The following is a 22,975-nucleotide window of genomic DNA, read 5'->3' on the forward strand; positions in this document are numbered from 1 at the left end:
TTTTGGAACTATATCAGACTGATCATTGTTCAAAGTTCATGACTTTTTCATTTACTTGTGATTGTTTATTTGGGGTGAAAGCTATAAATAGCTGAGAGAGACATCTGCACTCCCCTCCTGAGAAATCATTGGAAGATGCAAAAAGATTTTTAAAAAGTAGCAACTCTCAGATTGGGGTGGCCCAATCCTGCTAACATTTAAGACACATGTAAAAATGGTTTCGTCTGCAAGGCCTCTGATGTAGAAATATCCATTTACATGAACAGCATTGGTAGAAATTCCACCAACGCCATCAACCAAGCTAATACATTGATTGTATTTTTATACCTGTAAACTGCCTAATAAGCAATGTATAAATTTATAACAAATAAAAAAATATGTGTGGGGAAAAAAGAAAAGGACAGATATTTTAAATTTTCAGTTTGCTAATAATTTTAATTTAAATTGTATTTGCATTTTTAATTAATAGTTATCCTGAAAGATCTATTATAAAAAAATGCTATATAAATACAGTACTATTGCATATATAAATAAAATCATTATTTTTTCTTCTTCTTCAAACAAACACTTTCCCAGTAAAGTGAAAGCTGTATATTCAAAGATGTATTTACCTTTAGAAACAAGGCCAGGTATGCCTGAGCTAGTTCAAAGTCACACTTTGTGTTGAGCATTGCTTCAATCATTTTTAGAAAACTCTGCATCACCTCAATTGAGCCACCGCCATCTGGTGACAAGCCTCTCAGTTCTGTTTCAATATTAGACGGCCCCATGTTCTTCAGAATGCTCAATGGAGGCTTATCTGTAAAGACATTAAACAAAGGTGAGAAGTGTAGAAAATATTCTAGATATTTTAGATATCACAAGCTGTAGATACTCTTAAGTAATGTACTTATTGTTGTTTTATTTCTGTTTTGATATTCATGTGTGTCTGGGACATTAATTGCAGTCTCACAACAAACTTTGATAGAAAGATGGGTAGACAGATGGACAAACAGACAGACAGGTAGACATGAAGTTGCAAAGGAGTATTGCTGTTTAGTACCTGTTATTGATATACATTTACACAATAGGACAATAAGTTCATAATTATGTAAGAATCATCAGAATGATATACAGGGTGCGTTCCAAAAGTAATGCAATTTTTTAAAAAAGTAATTTATTGAACAGATTTGCACGAACACTTAAAATTCTTCAAAGTACTGTCTTTGGGCCTCTACACATTTTTTCCAGCGACTCTGCCATGACCGGTATGCACCGTGGAAGGCATCTTCGGGGAATTCTCGCAAGATCTTCATCATGGCTGATTGGATCTCTTCTATGGACGAAAAACGCGCCTTCCCCCGAGTCTGTGAGTTCCTGGCCAAACACCAAGGTGCCAACGTTGCCCCGCCCCATAGTCCTGACGTTGCCCCAGCAGACTTCTTTTTTCCCCCTTGGATTAAGGCAGCCCTGAAAGGAACCCGTTTTTCATCCATAGAAGAGATCCAATCAGCCATGACGAAGACCTTGCAAGAGGTCCGCGAAGACGCCTTCCAGGGCATGCACCGGTCATGGCAGAGTCGCTGGAAAAAATGTGTAGAAGCCCAAGGACAGTACTTTGAAGAATTTTAAGTGTTTGTGCAAATCTGTTCAATAAATTACTTTTTTTTAAAAAGTGCATAACTTTATAGTAATGCATCCTGTATAGTAGTAGAAAAGGACTCAATATGATCCAATATAATAATGACACTGGTTAGTTTAAATATATTAATTAAATGTTAAGCTCTCAGAGTTAGAACTACCATCAAGCATGCTGTCATTTCATATGAAAACTTACAGTCACTATTCTTTAATGCTTCCTCAAGCTGGAAGTAGAACTCAGATTTTTGAGCCAATATTCCAAGATTTACCACTTTTGACTGAAATTAAAACAAAATCACATCATTTATAAGGACATTCAAGAGCAAACATATTTTGATGGAATGTTTACAAATGTAAGTTAGGAATCACAACAAATCAGTTCCTACAGGTGAATATTTTTTTCTCCTTCTCCATCCTATATTCAGAACAGATTTTGAGAGTTATGTATGAGAAAAGGCAAGAATCCATAACAATGGATTAAAAAACAGAACAGTTCTGCTTTTGGGGTACTACAATGATAACAATAAATTATGCTAAACCATGAAACTAGCCAATTTTACTGTTGTAATTCACTAACATAACATTAGTGATTGGCTTCTGTTTCAAATATTAGCCCCATTTTAATATCCAAAAATTATGATGTTAACACATACTAAAGGTACAAAAGACCAGAACTGAAAAAATAAAGGATGCACCAAGACCAGATAGTGCAAGTAACCCCTGATATGGCACTTAAACCTCACATGGCTAACAGGAAGATATGATCAAGCTTATACCAGAAAAGTTCAGAAACACTAAGGAACTTTGAGGAAAAAAGAAAAGACATTTAAAAGGCAAAAAAGGTTTTGTATAATCAATTCTTTTTACCTGTGGTCCATCACTTTCATGCGCAACCGAAGTAAATTGTGGTATAAGTCCAGGAAGAGTGGGAATGAAAAATGGTGCAGATTTTGGTACTTTGGGTGGCTCTTTGGGCTTGTTCTTTTGCTGTTAATGGAAGTTATCACATCATCAGTGTCACATTTTTATGTAATTCCAATATTTACAATATTATCATTTATATAAACAAGCAAAATTATTAGCTTCCTTGCTATTAAAAACACTGAAAGTCCATCTAAAACATTACACACAGAATAATCACAAATCAAAAGAAGATTATCAGTATTTTGGAACTGTTACTATTATATTTTCAAAAATATTATGATTTAGTGAACTGCATGAATACAAGATGGTATTTCATTCTTCTTTACTATGTTAGTTAAAAATTTCTTTAATTCCACTGGCATATTATCTTATAGCTGATTGTGTGGCTGAGACAAAAAAGTATTCCTAGGGCAAATAATGTTTTCCTAAAAAGTTTTCCATCATTTTTGTTTTAGGGAAAAATGTAATTTTTGGTCCAACTCTATATATGATTACATTACTACTTTGTAAGTTAAAATATTATAGGACAGTGATGGCGAACCTTTTTTTCCTCAGGTGCCGAAAGAGCGTGCGCACGCACTATCATGCCTGCGCAACTGCCTACACCCATATTTCAATGCCTTGGGAGGGTGAAAACAGCTTCTCCCACCCCCCTGGAGGCCCTCTAGACGCCGGAAATGGTCTATTTCCCAACTTCTAGTGAGCCCAGTAGGCTTGTGTTTTGCCCTCCCCAGGCTCCAAAGGCTCCCCTGGAGCTGGGAGAGGGTAAAAACACCTTCCCCCCAGAGGCCCTCCCAGAGCCTCTGTGCAAGCCAAAAATCAGCTGGCCAGCACACACATGCATGTTGGACCTGAACTAAGGCAACGACTTGGGTGCCAGCAGATATGGCTCTGGGTGCCACCTGTCACACCCGTGCCATAGGTTCGCCATCACTGTTATAGGACAATTGTGATGTCTAATTTCTCATACACCCAGTATAGAATTTCTGTGAACTTAAAACTTTATTTATTTGATTTGATTTGTATCAATGTTCCTTCTAATTTTTTTTCGGTGTGGGCGGAAAAGTATAGTGTCTGAGCGACAGTCCCGTTGGGACTGGGCGGCATAGAAGCATAAATGAATGAATGAATGAATGAATGAATGAATGAATGAATGAATGAGTAAGTAAGTAAGTAAGTAAGTAAGTAAGTAAGTAAGTAAGTAAGTAAGTAAGTAAGTAAGTAAGTAAGAAAAAAAATCCCTTTTTTAATTAAAAGAAATTAATAATAAAACAAAACCAAAATCTATTACTATTATTACTATCTTCTCTTTTTCCATCCCTGTCTCCTCCCCCCTTGTGTGTGTGTGTGTGTGAACTCTTGAATAACAGGTGAGCTATTGGAAATGGTTCAAGAGTTCACACACACACACACACAAACGGCTGGGCTTTTTTTCCTCTTATTATTTGGGTGCTTTTTACCATATGCTTTAAATCAAGAGTCATTTCTCTCTCTTTCTCTCTCCCCCTCTTACTCTCTCTCTCTCTCTTTCTCACTTTCTCTCTCCCTCTCTTTCTCTCTTGTTTTCTTTCTTTCTATTGCTTTCTTTCTTTCTCTCTCTTTCTATCTCTCTTGCTTTCTTTCTCTTCTCTCTCTTGCTGTCTCTCCCCCCCCCTTTCTCTCTCTCTCTCTCTTTCTCACTTACTTCGAGGGGGCTGCGAGAGCGCTTTCTCCGAGCACTTCGGGAACGCCTGCCCTGCCTCTACTGCAGCCCCCTTGCTGGAAGTCTGGGACGAAAGCGCTCCCAGCGAAGGGGCTGCGAGGGGGTCGGGCATTCCCGAAACGGACAGAGAAAGCCCTCTCTCGCAGCGAAAGCACTCCCAGCCAGGGGGCTGCGAGAGAGGGCTTTCTCTGTCCGTTTCGGGAAAGCCCGCCCCGCCCCTCTCGCAGCCCCCTGGCTGGGAGCGCTTTCGTCCCGAGAAGCCGAAGCTGCAGCCGCCACGAGAAAAGTCGCGCCCCAAGGCAGGAGGCGGTGGAGGAGAGGGGGCGGATCGGGCGGGCGGGGCAGGGCCGAGAGGCCAGGAGCGCGAGGGGGCTGGAGCACCGTTCTCCGTAAGCTAGCGCGCCCATGTGATTTCTTGTCCAAGGAAGCGAGCATCCTCCCAGGCAGTATGGCCATGCTGATTCTCAGCCGGGGGGGGGGGGCACGAGCGTCCTCCCAGCCAGTGAGCAGGAAGTTCCGGTAAGCGCAGGAAGTGCTGGGAACAGTGAGAAGCTCAGGGAAGAGGCACCATGGAGAGGCAGGGGCGGCCGCGGCTCCCTTCTACTGCCCGTGCCTCCCTCCCGCGGGCTGGCAGGGGGATGGGGAGCACACGCCCGAGGAAAAGGGTGCGTGGGGGGGTATTTTGGAGTGCGCACGCGCACAGCTTACAGGGAACAGTGATTTGTATGCCGCCCCTCTCCGTAGACTTTAAATAATTGGGAGGAATAAGTTTGATTACAGTTAAGAAAACTTTCTGGGATTAATATACTGCCATAATGTACATTTCTCCGATTCTTTGCTATTTCTATGGGTGAGGCACACGTGCACAGAAATACACAGCTATCATCTGTGCTGTTTGTTGTTTGGCAAATCACTAGGAGGCAGAGGCCTTTTTTCCTTGTTTTCCTTCCCCCAAACCAAGGTGCATCTTAAACTCCAGTGCGTCTTATACTCCGAAAAATACTGCATCTGGCAATAATAGAAACAACTCCTAATAACTTTATATGCAAGTCATGAAATTGGTACCTTAATAATATCTAAACTGAGCAAGTTTTTCCATCTAGATTCTGGCAGCAAAGAAAGAGTCACAATTTTTTCTCCCAGCTGTTCTGGAGATTCATATTGTATCATTTCATCATTTGTTTCCTCCTCTTCTGTAACATCTTCAATTTTAAAAGAAAAGTATAGATACATTACAAAACACTAATCCAGACAATGGCTAAAATTGTATATGCTAATCTTTACTACACAACAAAAGCTTTCCCCAAAATTTATCATTTACAGCTAAATTTAATTGATTGTGGTTTATTTTGCCAAATAGATTTACACAGACAATATGTCTTGGGTCCAATTCTATCCTATTACTATTTTCACCATGCTGGATGGAAAATTCTGGGAATTGACATAAACACCACTTAAAATTGTTGACACTGAGAATTACTGCCTTATATCAATGAATTTTAGATTATAAGATCCTTGGTTTTGCATAATGATAATTTATTAAATTTATTAAATTGGTTATCATCAATTTTTGACCATCTTTTAATCTGGTAATTTTAATTAGTGTAATTACAGTTTTTACATTATTATTTGCTCCATTCTTGTTGAAAGGGAAAGATTAAAATAATAAAATAGCTCCCAATCTTTAAATCCATAGCAATTCAAGTTAACAAACATTCTAAAACTTACCATTATTTTATTTTATTTTTTATTTATTCAATTTGTATGCCACCCATCTCCCTAGGGACTCCAGGCGGCTTACGACCAGAATTAAAACACACAAATAATGTTAAAACCTCTAAAAACAATTTAAAAACAATTTAAATCCAACAGTTAAAAACCTTACATGCCATTTATGGCCGGATCTTGATGGTACACTATCAATCAACGGCCCCAGGCCTGCTGGAAAAGCCAGGTCTTTACAGCTTTTTGGAAGGCCAGTAGGGTAGGTGCAGTCCAGGTCTCAGGAGGTAGCTGGTACCAGGGAGTCGGAGCAGCCACAGAGAAGGCCCTCCCCCTATTGTCCAATAGTCCCCAATAATCCTCCAATAGGCAAATATTGACAATTTTCTAAATAAGATTTCAAATGCAGCACTGCTAGTAACACAAGTAACTCATGATTTTCCAGTGCATATACTGTTCTAAACAAAAACTTTTGTAGAGTCCAGTTTTTGCGGTTGTAAAATCTTAGACCAGATGTCTTCAAACTTGGCAACTTTAAGACTTGTGGACTTCAACTCCCAGAATTCTCCAGCCAGCATAGTTTGAGGACCCCTCCTTAGACTAACAATTTACCTAGATCCTGTTATCAAAATAGATAGAAATACAGTATAAATGCCTTAAATTATATTCATGTGAAAAAACCACCTGATTTTCAACAAGAAATTCCAAAGTGTTATATTGTTAATGTGATTCTCTGAAATTATTATTTCAAGGCCTTTCTCTATGAGCATTACTACCTTCAGTTGAACAGGTACCAGGAAGTGTTACAACAGAAGGCTCATAATCTGATGGAAGCGGGCGCAAGGAAACAAGTGAAAACAGGGAACGGTTAGACCTAAAAAGAAAAGCAATAAATAATCATGATATTAATAATAGTAGATTGCAAAAGAAAACTTTACTTTGAACAACTTACAGCCCGTGACAATATCTTTAACACCATCAAGCAACATCTCTGTATCCCAGATCCTTGGTAAGGACTTGATAGATGACTAAAATGCCATCTATCTAAACACCCGGCTTATATATTACCCATATAATAAATATTAAACAACATCTGCTTATCTCAAATTTTGGAAAGAATTCAATAGATGGACAAAAATTGCAAAATTAGTCTCAATTTCTAGGAGATCATGTGGCCAATTACAATATTAAATTGGTATGCCAACCATCTTTCAAAAACTCTGGACAGGTACTAGAATGCACAAAAGAAGAAATAAATGTTTATATTCCAGATATTTTTTTTAAAGATGAAAACCTACATTGCATTTCAGTTACATTAGAAAAAAGGTCCCACCATACTTATCTGATTAGTAGCAACCTTGCAAACTACAAGAGAGAATCATCACATATTGGAATTATACTGTAGAACGGACCAAATAATATAAACAGTCAAATCATTTCTAAAACAGAATTCCAAAGTAAAACACTTACCACAAATAAATTCCAAGGTCATCTACATGGCAGGAAGCAAGAAAATCTCCAGTAGGAGACATACTAATGCTTACTGCTGCTGAATCTAGTAGGAAACAATCAACCAGGCTGTAAAAAACAAATTAAACGAATTAAAAAATCCATCACATAGTAGATAATGTATGAAACTAGATCTGTTGTTCTTTTCTCCCACTTTCAGACAAACACTATCTTTCTACTAATAAAAAAAACACAAACACATGCAAATAAAATCAACCCACTCTGATAGAATGGGTACCTTGTTTTCATTCCAGGTATCAAATCTGAACTGAAAGATAATCTGCCTGGAATAGATATAGATGGCCAATAGCCCAGAACTACATTAAGAAATATGAAGATCTACTCCCTCTTCCTTAAATCACATCACCCATTTGGCTGAATGTTTACCTAAATAAGTTTGTCATGAGTAAAATACAACTGTAAAGCATTCAAGGATGGCCTTGCCAATCTAAGGTTATTGAAACACCTTCCCAACTTATCCCCATGTGTCTGCTGATAGCTACATTTTAACAAAATAACACATTTAGCAGTGTGATATTAGGTATATCTCACCAGGACCTTTGAGTCCAGTAACCAAGCAAATATCTGCACGCTCTCCCCTTTTTTTCATGCTCAAAAGTTCATTACGAAAGATCTCACATGTTCTTTAATATAACCTTTCGAAATGTATACGTTTCTTCATTGCTTCCATTATTTCAGTTTCATATTAAAATCACTTTCTAAATACAGTGATACCTTGTCTTACAAACTTAATTGGTTCCGGGATGACGTTCTTAAGGTGAAAAGTTTGTAAGACAAAACAATGTTTCCCATAGGAATCAATGGAAAAGTGATTAATGCGTGCAAGCCCAAAATTCACCCCTTTTCCCTTGAAACCCCACCTGTGGACCTCTGTGTTTTTGCAATGCTGCGATTTCATTGAGGTTCCACTTGCTGAGAAACCCCACCTCCGGACTTTTGTTGCTAGCGAAGCGCCCGTTTTTGCACCTGCTAGGATTCCTCTGCAGCATCACAAAAACACGGAAGTCCGGAGGTGGGGTTTCCCATGGAGGGGAGCCTCAGGGGAATCCCAGAAGCGCAAAAATGGGTGCTTCACTGGCAACGGAAGTCCAGAGGCGGGGCATCCCAGCGGCGGCGGGTTTGTAAGGTGAAAATAGTTTGTAAGAGGCAAAAAAATCTTAAACCCCGGGTTTGTATCTTTAAAAGTTTGTAAGACGAGGCGTTTGTAAGATGAGGTATCACTGTATACCATATTTTTAGTCTATAAGACGCACATCCCCCAAAGAAATGTCTTATAGAGCGAGTATTGCTGAAGCCCCACCCACCTGCTGGCCCCCACCCTTCGGCCTGTCTCACAGCAATTTGCCTAATTTGCCTCCTTGCAGCAAACAACAAACAGCCTGGTCAAGCTGGTCAGCTTCAGCACAGCCTGATTTAGCACAAGCAGCTGACTGGCGGTTGGATCAGCCCCTTGGAACACTGCCAATCAGCTGTTCTAGGCTGAAAGGATGGCTGCCACCCATCGCTGCCTCCACATGCCTCATTTTTGGCCCAATCCAGGCAACAGCTTGGAACAGGCCGAAAATGGGACACGTGCAGGCTGAAAATGGGGTGCATGGAAGCAGCAATGGTGAGGGATGGTGATCCCCGCAGCCTGGAACAGTTGATTGGCAGTATTCTGGGAGGCCAATCCAACAGCCAATCAGCTGCTCGCAATAAATCAGGCTGCGCTGAAGCTGACCAAGGTTTTTCTGGAAGGAGGCAAATTGCTGGGAGGCAGAGACAGATTTTTTTTCTTGTTTTCCTCCCCAAAAGCTAGTGTGAAAAATAGTGTGAAAAATATGGTAATTGTCTTGTCATATCATATCATTTCATTACCCATTTGATGTCTTTTTGAGAACGGTCTAGTTTAAAAATCACCCTTCTCATCTCTCTTCTGGACTCAACAGACTAAATAAGAATATATTTAGTAGCCTCTGAGAAACCTGCAGTGTTAATCTAACTGCAGCATACTGTATGTTCTCTTAAACTTTGTGATCTAAATTTACGTCTTCTAAATGGGATTTGTCTTGTTTCTTATATTTGATTTTCCTTTAATCATTTGGGTTTATTTGCGTGTTGTATAGTTGCCAGAAAAGAATATTTCTTTCTGGTAAGGATAACTTGATTTATCCCTGAAGATTATTTATTTATTTGCTTTGTACCAAGTGTCCTTGGCGAACCTGTATTGTATTCAGTCACTATTGTGCACCAAATTAAGAATTGAATGTTGTATCATTTTTAATGCCTGGAAACTTAACAGTCCTTTTCATAACATATTTTTAAAAATTGGTAGTGACATCAATTTTGATATGATACAAGTAATTATTATATATGAAAAGACGTTTGTCAGAAATGTTATCATGCACATCATGTATTCACTACTTTACTAGTGTTGAATTGTTTGCTATCTTTTTCTGGATCTATATACTACATTGGTAATGCATTTGATATACAGTGTAATGAACCTACAGCAGTTCCAAAAATGTAAGAAAATATTTTAATATTAAACTTGAAAATTCTATTTGCAAGAGATATTTCAGTACAGAATAGAGCAAAGGAATATGTTCCTTGGAATACAGACTCTCCGAGTCTCCGGAGAGGGGCGGCATACAAATCTAATAAATTATTATTATTATTATCATTAAATTATGATTAATACATGCAGATGGTACATACAGTCATGTGAAAAAGAAAGTACACCCTCTTTGATTATAAAATCTATGATTTTATGTATCAGGTCATAGTAAAAATCCTCTGGTCCTTAGTAGTTCTTAAAAATAGGAAAATATAACCTCATATGAACAACAATGCATGACATATTACACCATGCCATCATTTATTTTCCATAACTGTATGCTACATTAAATTTCTGTATATTCTGAAGTACTTTTTGGATGTCACATCCATTAGCAGCTTTCCTGGCATTTATTTACAGTTTGCTGACATTGTACAAAATGAAACAATTTAATTTAATTTATTAGATTTGTATGCCGCCCGTCTCCGGAGACTCAGAGCAAATTTACTTTGCTACATCAGAAAATTTTGTTATCTGAATTCAGACTTAAAATATAAGGGGGTAGCAAAGTTTACTTACCATCCAGATGGTAGATCCCAAGTTCTAATGGTACAGTCCATTGATGCAGTTATTAGCCAACGGCCATCAGGACTGAAAGTCTACAAAAAAATTTAATTAAACTTTTATTGGGTAGCATTGATAAAATTGATTTATTTTGGATCTAACCTATAAATGACATGTCTTATAATTGATCCAATTTGGAACCTGAACAAATTGTAAAGCAACCTGATTATCAATATTACAAAAAAAAGTCCCAATTTTTAAAAATACTTTTAAGTTTTGCTGCTCTATTGTTATTAAGGTATTTGTGCCATTCACATTTACAATTCATTAATCTAGAGCTCTGACTGTTCTCTTTGTACTGAATCATACTTGATTGAACTTAGAACATCTATCCCTTTGAAATCTTTGTGGAGAAAAAAATTAATGAAACTTGAATTCAAGTACAAAGTCAACCTTTTAGCTGGGATAAAACCCTTGTGTGCCATTTCTTTCAGGCAAACCTTTAGATAAAGCTAATTTTTTTATAATCTTTCAATGGTGTTAACTGTAGCAAATTTCTTTCTCAATCTACTTGTCAACCAGCAGAGGTGGTAATCAACTTAGAACATTTTTGTTTAATGATATCCTTATAGTGGATGAATAAACAATTATTATCAGGATGTGCAAGGGTGGTCTGCAGATCATTGGCTATTACCGTGCCATAGTTTATCCTTGCAACATCTTGGGAGTATAGAAACTGTTGAGGGTAGCCTATCTTTGAAACATAACAATCCCTTTTCTGAGGTCTATGGAGATCGTTTTAATCATGTCTTACCCTGAATTTAATGATTTTAAATTTTTACCAAATATTTTGCCAATAGAAATTAAGAGCTTATATAATGGAAAGTTGGATATTGTGTTAAATAAATAAAAAATTCAATAGATTTATGTATTTTTTATCAGGACAACCTGGTCTACCCAACTATGGGATGGAGCATACTGTTTCTGCTTTCGCCTTTCAGCCCTAATCCAGACGCCTTTGCAGGCAGTCGGTATAAATTTAACATTCACAGGCCATATAAATTTAACATTCAATAGATTTGCATACAAATGTTATTCGACAATATGTCAAGCCGTTCCAGTACCTATTATACTTACAAACTTCTATATAGAAATATAGAGAACTCTCACAAGCAATATGTTTAGTGTTAATTTAGAAATAGCAAAATCTAAATAAAAAAACACATTGTTTTCATACTGTTTATAATTTACAGTTAAAGACTTACCATGTCATTTATTTGCCCCTGGTGTCCTGAATATTTTCTCACAATTTTTTTTGTTTCTATATCCAGAACTTTGATGCCAAAATCATCCATAGCTATTCCCAGAATGCCACTGTAAAAAAGTAATATAATCAAAAGTTTAAAATGGTAAAAATCAAACTCTTACATGTTTACTCATTACTGATGCTTCAACCATATTTCTAATTTTCTAAGAAAAAGCCAGAGATTTTTATTTAGAAAATACATATGATGAAGTGAACAGAATTACATTTTGGAATTTTTGCCAAAGGCAAATTGAAAGTTGGTTGCTGGGTGCATTAAGAGCTTATTGGAAATAAAACATGCATAAGAATAAATAGAATACTTAAATGAGTAACACAGCACTGAGCGAGAGTAAGATATGGAAGTCTGAAATTATTATTTAATGTTTCAATAGATAAGAATCATTTATTATTAATGTTCCAGAAGATTATTTAAAGTACTTATGGTTTAATATATAAGGTGAGATCACAGTTTGTTGGTTGGGGCTATAAATATGCATGTACTTTTGCAATCAGATGGCACTATGTTTTTGGTGAGAAATGAAGAGAATGAATCTGAAAAGTAATGTATAAAAGACTAAAACAGTGGATAATGTATAATGATGTGATCAATGGCAAGTTATACATAAATGGCAAAAGAACTAAGCAAAATACATTAATTTATATATCTTGGCAGAAAATTGACTGAAGATGGAAGAAGTGCAAATCCAGGTAGGAAGACCTGGAAAGAAAGAAGTATGTGGTCCGTTACAACGAATGACTGTTTATTAAAAAGAAAGTGAAAATAGCTACAGGTAACATGTTCTTGCTTGTTTGTCATATGGACGCAAGTGAAGTTTATCTTTTTTGTTTTTTCCCCATATTATGTCTGATTCTCCGAGACTGTCTGACAAGTCCCTGTAGTTTTCTTGACAAGGGTTTTCAGAAAATGGTTTTCCATTGTCTCCTTCCTATGGCTAAGAGAAAGTGATTGGTCCAAGGTCATCCAAATGGCTCTGTCCCTAAGGTGGGACTAGAACTTTTTAGTTTGATGCTCAAGCAATACACCAAAATTGCCCTCTATCTTGTTAAAAGAAACATAAAGGTTATGTTGTGGGAGTGGAGTGCTTAATACCGTGTTTCCCCGAAAGTAAGACAGTGTCTTACTTTCTTTTTATCCCCAAAAGCCCCACTATGTCTTACTTTCGGGGTATGTCTTATATTGGAAAAAAATTGTCGAATTTTTTGTTTTAACCATAAAATTAACATTTAGACGCGGTGACGTATGGAGGGGGGGCGGCGCGGAAGTGGGCAGGAGGCGGCGCTCATTTGGATCAGACGGAGGCGGCAGACGCGGTGACGTATGGAGGGGGGCGGCGCGGAAGTGGGCAGGAGGCTGCGCTCATTAAGATCAGAGGGAGGTGGCAGACGCGGCGACGTATGGAGAGGGGGACGGTGCGGACATCGGCAGGAGGCAGCGCGCAGCTAGATGAGAGGGAGGCGGCAATACCCCCGTGTTTCCCCGAAAGTAAGACATATGTCTTACTTTCGGGGTACGGCTTATATTAGCCGACCCCCCTGAAACCGCCGATACGTCTTACAATCGGGGGTGTCTTACTATCGGGGAAACAGGGTAGATTTGTAGGGTGAAATATATAGAATAAAAAAAATGAATGGCTAGCAATGAATATAACAAAAAGAATTGTAGGCATGCATGAATGCACCTATATAAATATATATAAAAATCAAGGTGTATAGAGTATAAATAAATAAGGTGGAGATTCTATTTGCAGTATCAATGAGGAATATCATTCCATCACTTGTAACACCACTGCTTGGTTAAAAAGCAACATACATACACACTCACAAAATCATACACACATTCATGAAGTATCAATATTAAAATGATGAATAAACTAATCATTAAAAATATATTTATGAGTTTTAATTTTGTTTGTAGGCTTTGCTGAATATACCACACCGTCTCACCTATCTCTGTGAAGCAACATTTTATTTGGAGACATGGAGAGATCAATAGAATGAACAAATGTTGTGGTCTTGAATTTCCAGAATTTGATCAATCCTTCACTTCCTATTGTGATTGTAAATTGGTTGAGTCCGTCCACCACTACACCTCTTATGCAGCCTTCGTGAGCTTTGATCATACATACACACATACAGAAAAAAAGAATCAATTGTTAGCCTTCTTTTATGAGCTTGGTTGAACAAACCTTTAATTGTACTTATTTAGACTACTACTTCTAAAGTGAACCAAATTATTGAAATGGATCTGAAGTTAAATACTAGAAACAAGGACAAGACATACCACAACCAAGCAGTAGGAACCACATATTGGTAGTCATCAAGCATTTATTACTGGGGTAGCATTACCAATCTTAAATCTAGTTTTATGTACATTAGTCCTGAGCCTACAGTGACACAAAGTCTTATGAAAATGAAGCAATGGATATATTGACTCCATGTTAGCTACTGAAACTTTGATTACAATGCTTTTTTTTAAAAAAAGGTCAGATGTTCACCTTTTTTTTCACCATAACGTCCTCTGTGAATGCCAGACTGCATATTGTATTTATCCACATGCCCTGTTGAAAGTCCAATTACTGCAAAGTTTCCACAAGACGTAATGTCTACTGCCTTTCAAGAGAGAGACAAAAAACAAGTTATTTATATCAAGGGATACACCTCTGGAATATAACAAACAAATTGTCAAAATCTTAAATATTTCGTAGTTAATATTCATTCAAACTGATTTATTTTCAAATAAAGTTTAGATCTCTGGTTCCCAATGTGGGGCCCATGCCCCACAGGGGGGGGGGCAATTTCATTTTTAATGGGGGAAATTGGAACCTTGTTTAAACCTAGTTAATGGCCTTTTAGGCTTCCTCCCTGTGAGTAGTTCACTTTTTGAATAATAAGAATTATATGTCATTTTTTTTGGGGGGGGGGGAGGCCTCAGGATTTTAGAGCTATTTAGGTGGGGCACGGCCAAAAAAAGGTTGGGAACCACTGGTTTAGATGTTCATATAAATAAGCTTTGGAAAATCAAGGTAACAATGCGTAATTTAAATAGAAAGTAAGCTGAAGAGCTATACTATAATAGATTTCAGCTTTACATGAATTTAAGAATTGCCTCCAATAATTTAAGGGGGAAAAACTTACTGTTGCATATATACCGAGAGATTTATTTACGCTGACGTCTTTTGGTTTCAGTTTATGTAGTCCCATTGAAGATTTCTGATAATTCCAAGTCGTACAATTTAAATAACTCTGATGGCAAGCAATGATACCATCCCAGTCATTTTGACGGGCCACCTCTGCAATGCAATGTAATACAAATGTTAAACCAATTGGACTACAGTATGTCACATTCCAAATGATGCACTTGAAATTGTTATAGTACATTTACTTATAGCATGTTTCATATGTTCAAGCACACTTTTCTTGTGATAGTAAAGCAAGAGTAACAAATATATTAATCTAGAATAAACACACTGCTGAGTCGGAAGCTTTATGCAGCATTCTCACCAATTACTTGTATGTTAAAGTTTAGATACCCTTCTTCAAATTTTATATTTTAAGTGAAATAGACAAGAGTTGACAAAAATCTCAGTTCTTTCTTTTGAAATTTTCCCCTCTTCCTTGTAGCTCAGAAATACTTGAAATTCTATTTGCATGTAGTGCTATTTGGGAACTACTCATGGATTTTCAGTAATACTCAGTCTGGGGCCTGTGAAGATCATTTCAAAGCATTTATCCTTATAGCGAAAATAGCATTTACTATATAATTGTCTTACATATCAAACAACATAATGTCTTAAACAACTGAAGTAAGCCAGTGAAGTGTTTTCTTACTGCTTTTCTCTTTAGAGGTCAACATCTAGAGGAAAACCAGTAGCTTTCCTTCAGGTAGACATTATTCCTTGAGGGAATCTCAAACATATGTTTTTGTCAGGATTAATACAGTACCTACAGCAAGGGCACTTATATATGGCCCCATGGTGCTTTACAGCACTCTCTGGGCAGTTTACAGTGTCAGCATGCTGACTCCAACAATTTGGATCCATGTTTTATCAATCTTGAAAGGGTGGAAGGCTGAGTCAACTTTGAGCCCTGTCAAGTAGTGGCTAGAGTTAGAGTTAGCCTGCAATGCTGCATTCTAACCACTGCACCACCTGATTAAGGCCTCATATATCTTTGCTATGGCTTATGACTGATTCTTTCCAACTTCAAAATGCTATGAATGAAAACTCTGGATAAAGAAAAAAACATGTGAGGGGTGAGCATAGGATTCGGGGGATGGAAATCACATACTGCATTACATTTCAAAATGATCCGGGTAACTTGATGAAATGCAAGTTGAACCAACAGCAGTAGGCAGTTGAAAGGGGGAAAACATCTAAATGCAACAACAGAAATACAATGCCAAATCAGGATAAACTGCAGTTCTCTGTTCTAGATTCTCAAATTTAGAATACTGTGTCCAATTCTGGGCATGCATTTGACATCTGACAAACGATAGCCTATCCAAAGCAGGATGATAACAAAAGCAAAACTTGTAGATTGGTTGGAAGTGTTGGATATGTTTAGCGAAAAGACAAGACTGTAAGGAGTCACAACTGTTGTCTTCAAGTGCTTAGAGGGATTTCAGAAAGATAACACGGCAGTAGTTCCAAAATAGTAGTCAAGAAAAGGTTTAAATTTCAAGAAAATAGATTTAGAACAGATATATGGTTAAAAAAACCCCACCCTTAATGGTTAGGTTTTTCACCAATGGAACAGATTGCCTTGGAAGTGATGGTGTTTCATTTGCTAAAAGTGTTTAAATAGAGGCTGAGCAGCCATCTGTTAGAAATGCTGTGATGTTGGGTTCCTACGGACACAACATATACTGTAAAGGGAAAATAACTACACTGATAAATTAAAAATCACACCAGGCTGCAAAAGAATATATGGTGTACCAAGCAGCTATTAAGAGTCGGTGGAGCAGTGCAGCTTGGAGGCGCTCAGTGTGACTTTCGGGGCAGAGCTGGAATTATTTTAAAAACATAGTTGGCCTGTAGAAGGATGATCCATGGACTGTGTGCGGCACATGAGCCATATTTTGTGCAGGTGTGGATTAAGTGATCTACAAAATGATGCTTTCCAACACAATGAGAATGCTATAGGTTGGATCAACAGGGAGGACAAATCGTATTCAAGAATAAGAAGCGTGAGAATTTCAATTTTCTATACCATTGTTGGATTTTTTTTTCTTCCATTCAATTACATCCAATTCTTAGCGACTTCTTGGACAAGTCTCTGTAATTTTCTTGGGGAAAAATTGTTTTCTTATTGCCTCTTTTCTAGAGCTGAGAAAAAGTGACTAGCCAAGGTTACTAGGCTGGCTTTGGTTTCAAGTGGGGCTAGAATTCAAAATCTTCTGGGTTGCAGCCCGATGCCTTAACCACTGTGCCAAACTACTCTCATTATTGGTAGTGAAAAACATAAATTACCTTAGTTCAACTAGGTAAAACAGTGCTAGCAATTCTAATCATGAAGAATATTTATAAAATTCTTATGAATTTTTTAAAAAGTATTTGATGTGATGGGTATAATTTTATTCATTCAAATTAAGCATACCTGCTGCAAATGTTGTAATAGGAGGAAGTGCCATTGTGTCATTACGAAGTCCTTTCCGTTTTGATTTCTTCTTATTTATCGAACCTTGAAACATGATAAACGAAACAGCTATGTATGCAATGTAATAGAAAGTTTGAATATTCATATCTATGGAAGACTTCTGATTGCTATGTGTTCAAAAGAGATATAAAAGGTGTGGCCTAGCTTCCTACCCATAGGCCTCAAAGCTGCTTAAGGATACAGCTATAATTTGGGTTTTTTCTTTACATTTTTGTTTCTTTTTTAAGAAATTGAATGGGCAAATTGGGTGATATGAGTATTACAAAAACTTAACATAATAAATTCAAACCTAAAACACTTAACTGCACCTAAGAAATAAACAAAAACTACTTGGCCATAGTCTTGCCTATTTTGCAATGCGGCATGCAAAATAATGCAAAGGAAAAAAAGACAAAACCCCCCAACTACTGAGGTCCTCAAATCAATGAAAATTGCAAGTTCCTCCTAGAAAATAATCCAATTCCATTTATTTTCTATTAGAACAGATGATGCAGATAAAAATGAATATTTTCAAATACAAAGAAGACATGCTTTTAATTAAAAAGTTCTCCTATCCAAGCTAATCTTATTTCTCTGTTGGTTCTGCAGTCATGATGTGTGAGGGTGGCAAGGTTATTTTTTTCATATTTACCACTTCACCTGAACTAACAAACCTTTTCTGTACTGTATTTTGTTTTTACTGTGACACTCACCACGTCCTAAACTTTTATTGAACCTGTCGTGCACTGTGGAAAATGATTGTAAAGTACCATCTTGACCTATAGTAAAATATAAGAGAATGAAAGTATTTCCTGGGTAAATGTTTATTTTACGCATTTTCATTCATCTATGACATGCAAGCCTTTATGTAAGCCATTAAATAAAATTTGGCATTTACAAGTACAAATATGCTTGGTTACCCAATACCTTTTACAGTTACTTCAAAGCTATGTTAGGAAATTTACAAAACCAAATATTCCAGGAGAATCGATTCCAAAATGCTTATTACTTTTAAAAAGTGTTGAAAGAATGAAAATGTCAAGATACCGTACACTCAAGCTGAACTTGCATCAGAGGCACAGTGAAAACAAATTTAGCAAACTCGTTTAAAACTAAACTTTTAATACGGGACACTTGATATAGTAAACATACCATATAACGGCAAAATCATGCCACTTTATCAATAACACTGTTACAGGTAGTCCTTGCTTAAGAACCCTAACTGGGTCCAGAAGCTCTGTTGCTAAGTGAAGCAGGTTAGCGATATTATTATTATTATTATTATTATTATTATTATTATTATTATTATTATTATTATTTATTAGATTTGTATGCCGCCCCTCTCCGAAGACTCGGGGCGGCTCACAACAGTAATAAGAAACAGTGTAACAATGGGACAAATCTAATAATAAAAAATATATAAAAACCCCAACAATTAAAAACCATTCAATTCAATTCAATTCAATTTATTGGATTTACAGTATATGCCGCCCCTCTCCGAAAACTCGGGGCGGCTATACAGCACATACCATACAGCACATACATACCAAACATGAAATATAAAAAGCCTGGGGGAGATGTCTTAGTTCTCCCATGCCTGGCGATACAGGTGGGTGTTGAGTAAATTGCGAAAGCAGTTCTAGAAGTCTTGGTTGCAGGTATTAGGTTAGGACTGCACTGTTGTTGAGAGAGGACCTCTTGCATTTCATGACTTGACCCATCTGCCTATCGTCCATGTCCATCTCTGCCTTTTTGGATCCCCAGCATTCTAATGCCCTTGCTACCTTACTATCCACCATTTTGAGCTGCCTTTGCTATCTTCTTCCTCCTGCAATTAAGGCAGTTCCAGCCAGCAGTTGCCTCCTGAAAAGGTAGGTCTGGGTGTGCTTCATCAACAGCTGAAGGAGGAAGACAGTGAAGGTAATTGAGATAGTGGAGGGGCTGCAGGTGCGGCTGGCAACTAGAGCATTTGAGTGGTCAGTATCCAAAAGGGAAAAGATGGGGGTGGGATTGAAGCGCATGCTGTGGTCATAAATGTAGGGGGCTGCTAAGTCCATGAATTTTGACTGCATGATCATGGGGGAACTGCAATGACCCTGGTTGTAGTCCTTGAAATCAGACAGTCTTCAACTTACAACCAATTGTTTAGTGACCATTTGAAGTTATAGCAGCGCTGAAAAAATTTACTTACGACAATTTTTCACTTACATTGTTGCAGCATCTTCATGGTCACATGTTCAAAATCTGGAGGCTTGGCAACTGGTTCATATTTATGAACAGTGTTGTAGTGTCCTAGGGTCCTGTGATCATATTTTGTGACCTTCTGACCAGCAAAGTTAATGGGGAAGCCAGCTTCACTTAACAACTGTGTTACTAACTTAACACTTTGCGGACTGCACTGGCTGTCAATTGGTTTCCAGACACAATTCAAAGTGTTGGTTATGACCTATAAGGCCCTACATTGCATTGGACCAGAATACTTGTGCCTTCTGCCGCATGAGTCCCAACGACTGGTTGGGTCCCACAGAGTCGGCCTTCTCCAGGTTCTGTCAACTAGACAATGTCGTTTGGCGGGACTTAGGGAAAGAGCCTTCTCTGTGGGGGGCCCGGCCCTCTGGAATCAGCTGCCCCCAGAGATTCATACTATCCTCACCCTCACCTTCCGTAAGAATCTGAAGACTCATTTATGCCGCCAAGCTTGGGGTTATTAGACACTCCTGGCTGATGAATGTATTATGAGCTAGTTGACTGAATGGGAATGAGAGTTTTAATTGGTTTTAGATTTTTTTAGATTATTAATTTAAATTAATTGGATTTAGGATGCTATATCATTTCTTTATATGTTGTAAGCTGCCCCGAGTCCTCGGAGAGGGGCAGCATATAAATCCAATAAACAAACAAACATAAATTTTGGGCTCAATTGTGAGTTCTAAGTCATGGACTATCTGGATCATTTGCTCAGAATCATCATAACTTTCAATGGTTGCCAAATATTAATTAAGCAAGGACTAGATATTTTCAGAGTATAAGAAGCATCTTAGTTGGGGGGGGGGGACGAAAATAGGGAGGGGGGGAATTCTGTCTACCAGGTATACACCTGGCTAGTCCTTAGCTTGGTCAGCTTCAGCACATTAGTTTGCTTGCTGGTTTTAAAGTTGGGGCTGTACTTCTAAAGCACAATTGATTGTTGGAGGGAGCAGCAATTAAAAAAGCAGGCAAAACATGGAAGTTCACTTAGCTGAAGTTGGGGTTGAAAAACAGCTTCAAAAGTACAGAGGCAGCTCCAGTGACTAAAGCAGGCAAACATGGACAGGGTAAGAGAAGGCAGGAGCTGTTCAGAGTAGCAATTTTGGGCACTGCGTATCAAGCGTTTGGAAGTTGAAAATGCTCAAAAACGCAAGCCATTGTTGGTGGCAAATCTCTGCAGCCAGGAAGAGGACGTGTGAAACCGAAAGTTAGGGGCTGGTGGGTAGGCAGGGCTACATTCAAAGTATAAGAGGCACCCAAATTTTCAGCCTCTTTTAGGAAGGAAAAAAGTTTGTCTTATACTCTGAAAAATACAGTACAGTATAGTTACTTCAACAGAAAATGGAACTCTTACTAGCACTAAGAATCTGCTGCCCATTTTGCCCATGGTGTCGGATTTTTGTTGGAGGTGCACTATGTCCCATTCGACATCTTAGCAGTCTACCACTTCCTCCAGGGCCATCAAAGATCCATATCTATTAAACAAACAAACAAACAAACAAACAAACAAACAAACAAACAGTAAGCAACAAACTAAAATAAAAGCTTTCCTATGCAAAGTATAACATCAGGTCTCCATAATGTTAAAATCATTATAAAGTACTAATGAATTTTATATATGAGATTTCTTTTGGGATGAACAATTTTTCTTGTTATTTGGATAAAAAAATAACATTACATTCAATCTATTTATACAAAAAGAATTAACCTTTTTCAATGTTTTAATTGAAATAAGCCATTAGCCAATATGAACATTAACTGGATATAACTTATGCAAGGGGTTGCACTGTTGTGTAACTTTGACGGCATCTCTAACATCCCATTTTTTAAAAAAATAGGGCACTGAAGGGGAAAAAAGTTAAAATCTTCTAGATTTTGTGTGAGAATACTAGTACAGTGTTCCCTTGATTTTCGCGGGTTCGAACTTCGCGAAAAGTCTATAACACGGTTTTTCAAAAATATTATTTAAAAAATACTTTGCGGTTTCCCCCCCTATACCAGGGTTTTTCTTGCCCGATAACGTCATATATCATCACCAAACTTTTGTCCACTTTTAATAAATATTTTTTTAATAAACTTTAATAAAGAAACATGGTGAGTAATGATCTAAATGGTTGCTAAGGGAATGGGAAATTGCAATTTAGGGGTTTAAAGTGTTAAGGGAAGGCTTGTGATACTGTTCATAGCCAAAAATAGTGTATTTACTTCCGCATCTCTATTTCGCGGAAATTCAACTTTCACGGGCGGCCTCAGAACGCATCCCCCATGAAAATCGAGGGAACACTGTATCTTGCATAACTTCAGGAGGAATAATGAAATTATATAAAATTTGACAGAATAGGACTTTTAATGAGTCAACTATACTAGGCTGCCTGGTTTAGTATTTAAAGCCTGAAAAGAAATTCTGATGTGTAATTCTGTGTGCATGTATATACACAAACACCTTATTGCATGTAGTTTTCTCAGGTAAACCAGACATAAATCATGCCTAAAAGAGCTAAGTCTACTTTATTTTAAGGTTACATTAACAGTATCTTGTGAGTCTGAAGGCACAAACTGTCTGCTGCCACTTTTAACCACTCAAACAATTAAGGCAGGTCCTCCCTCCGATCCTTAATTCATTGCATGCTCCTGCCTCAATTGTCTGAATTGTTTCCTGGAGCTCTCCCCCCCTTGTCTCCCAAACATTCCATTACATTGCAAAACGTAAAGGCATTTGAATCAACTTGGGAACATTGTGAACCTTAAATTTTATGAGGTTTTATTTTGTTTTATTCAGGGGCCAATTCAGATGCAGGTAATCTTCTGCTTTCAAAAATTAATCCCACCCCAAGCTCGCTACTGGAAATAAGTTAAAGCTTTAGATTGTGGTTTTTCATTTAGACTGTTTGCTACTTAGAAATAAAATCACAATACTTCACAGAGAAATGTCTTTCAGATTGTCTGACACGATAAGCAGTGGAGTATTATATGCAGTGTAAAGACTGTTTATCATTCTGGCAATCTGGCACAACTGAATACAAGGTATACTTTACTGACAAAGATAATGCCTGTTTGCAATTTATAGTCAGCAGGCTCACAGCTTCAGGAAATCAAGGAGTATAGTTGGTAATGATAGCTAACTTTACCACTGCAATTGCCTTAGATCGCGGAGGTTCCATGCAGTACA

The 22,975-nt window shown here is 37.6% G+C and overlaps 1 protein-coding gene across 2 annotated transcripts in view; it reads right to left on the reverse strand.

Annotated features, from left to right (window-relative positions):
- The window catches only part of WDR36 (WD repeat domain 36), a 51,596-nt gene that overhangs the window by 1,208 nt on the left and 27,413 nt on the right, over positions 1-22,975 (reverse strand). For both annotated transcript variants that reach the window (XM_070742944.1, XM_070742945.1), the window contains 14 exons: positions 21,161-21,281; positions 18,273-18,338; positions 17,521-17,604; positions 15,061-15,215; positions 14,421-14,535; positions 13,870-14,035; positions 11,864-11,972; positions 10,614-10,693; positions 7,439-7,546; positions 6,745-6,842; positions 5,312-5,448; positions 2,488-2,607; positions 1,817-1,898; positions 612-799 (listed from right to left, as the gene is read on the reverse strand). In XM_070742944.1, the coding sequence (XP_070599045.1) occupies positions 612-799; positions 1,817-1,898; positions 2,488-2,607; positions 5,312-5,448; positions 6,745-6,842; positions 7,439-7,546; positions 10,614-10,693; positions 11,864-11,972; positions 13,870-14,035; positions 14,421-14,535; positions 15,061-15,215; positions 17,521-17,604; positions 18,273-18,338; positions 21,161-21,281 (1,629 nt within the window). The remainder of the gene's footprint in view (positions 1-611; positions 800-1,816; positions 1,899-2,487; positions 2,608-5,311; positions 5,449-6,744; positions 6,843-7,438; positions 7,547-10,613; positions 10,694-11,863; positions 11,973-13,869; positions 14,036-14,420; positions 14,536-15,060; positions 15,216-17,520; positions 17,605-18,272; positions 18,339-21,160; positions 21,282-22,975) is intronic.

The sequence above is a fragment of the Erythrolamprus reginae genome, chromosome 2 (genome assembly GCF_031021105.1).
Source record: "Erythrolamprus reginae isolate rEryReg1 chromosome 2, rEryReg1.hap1, whole genome shotgun sequence".
NCBI classification, from domain to species: domain Eukaryota; kingdom Metazoa; phylum Chordata; class Lepidosauria; order Squamata; family Dipsadidae; genus Erythrolamprus; species Erythrolamprus reginae.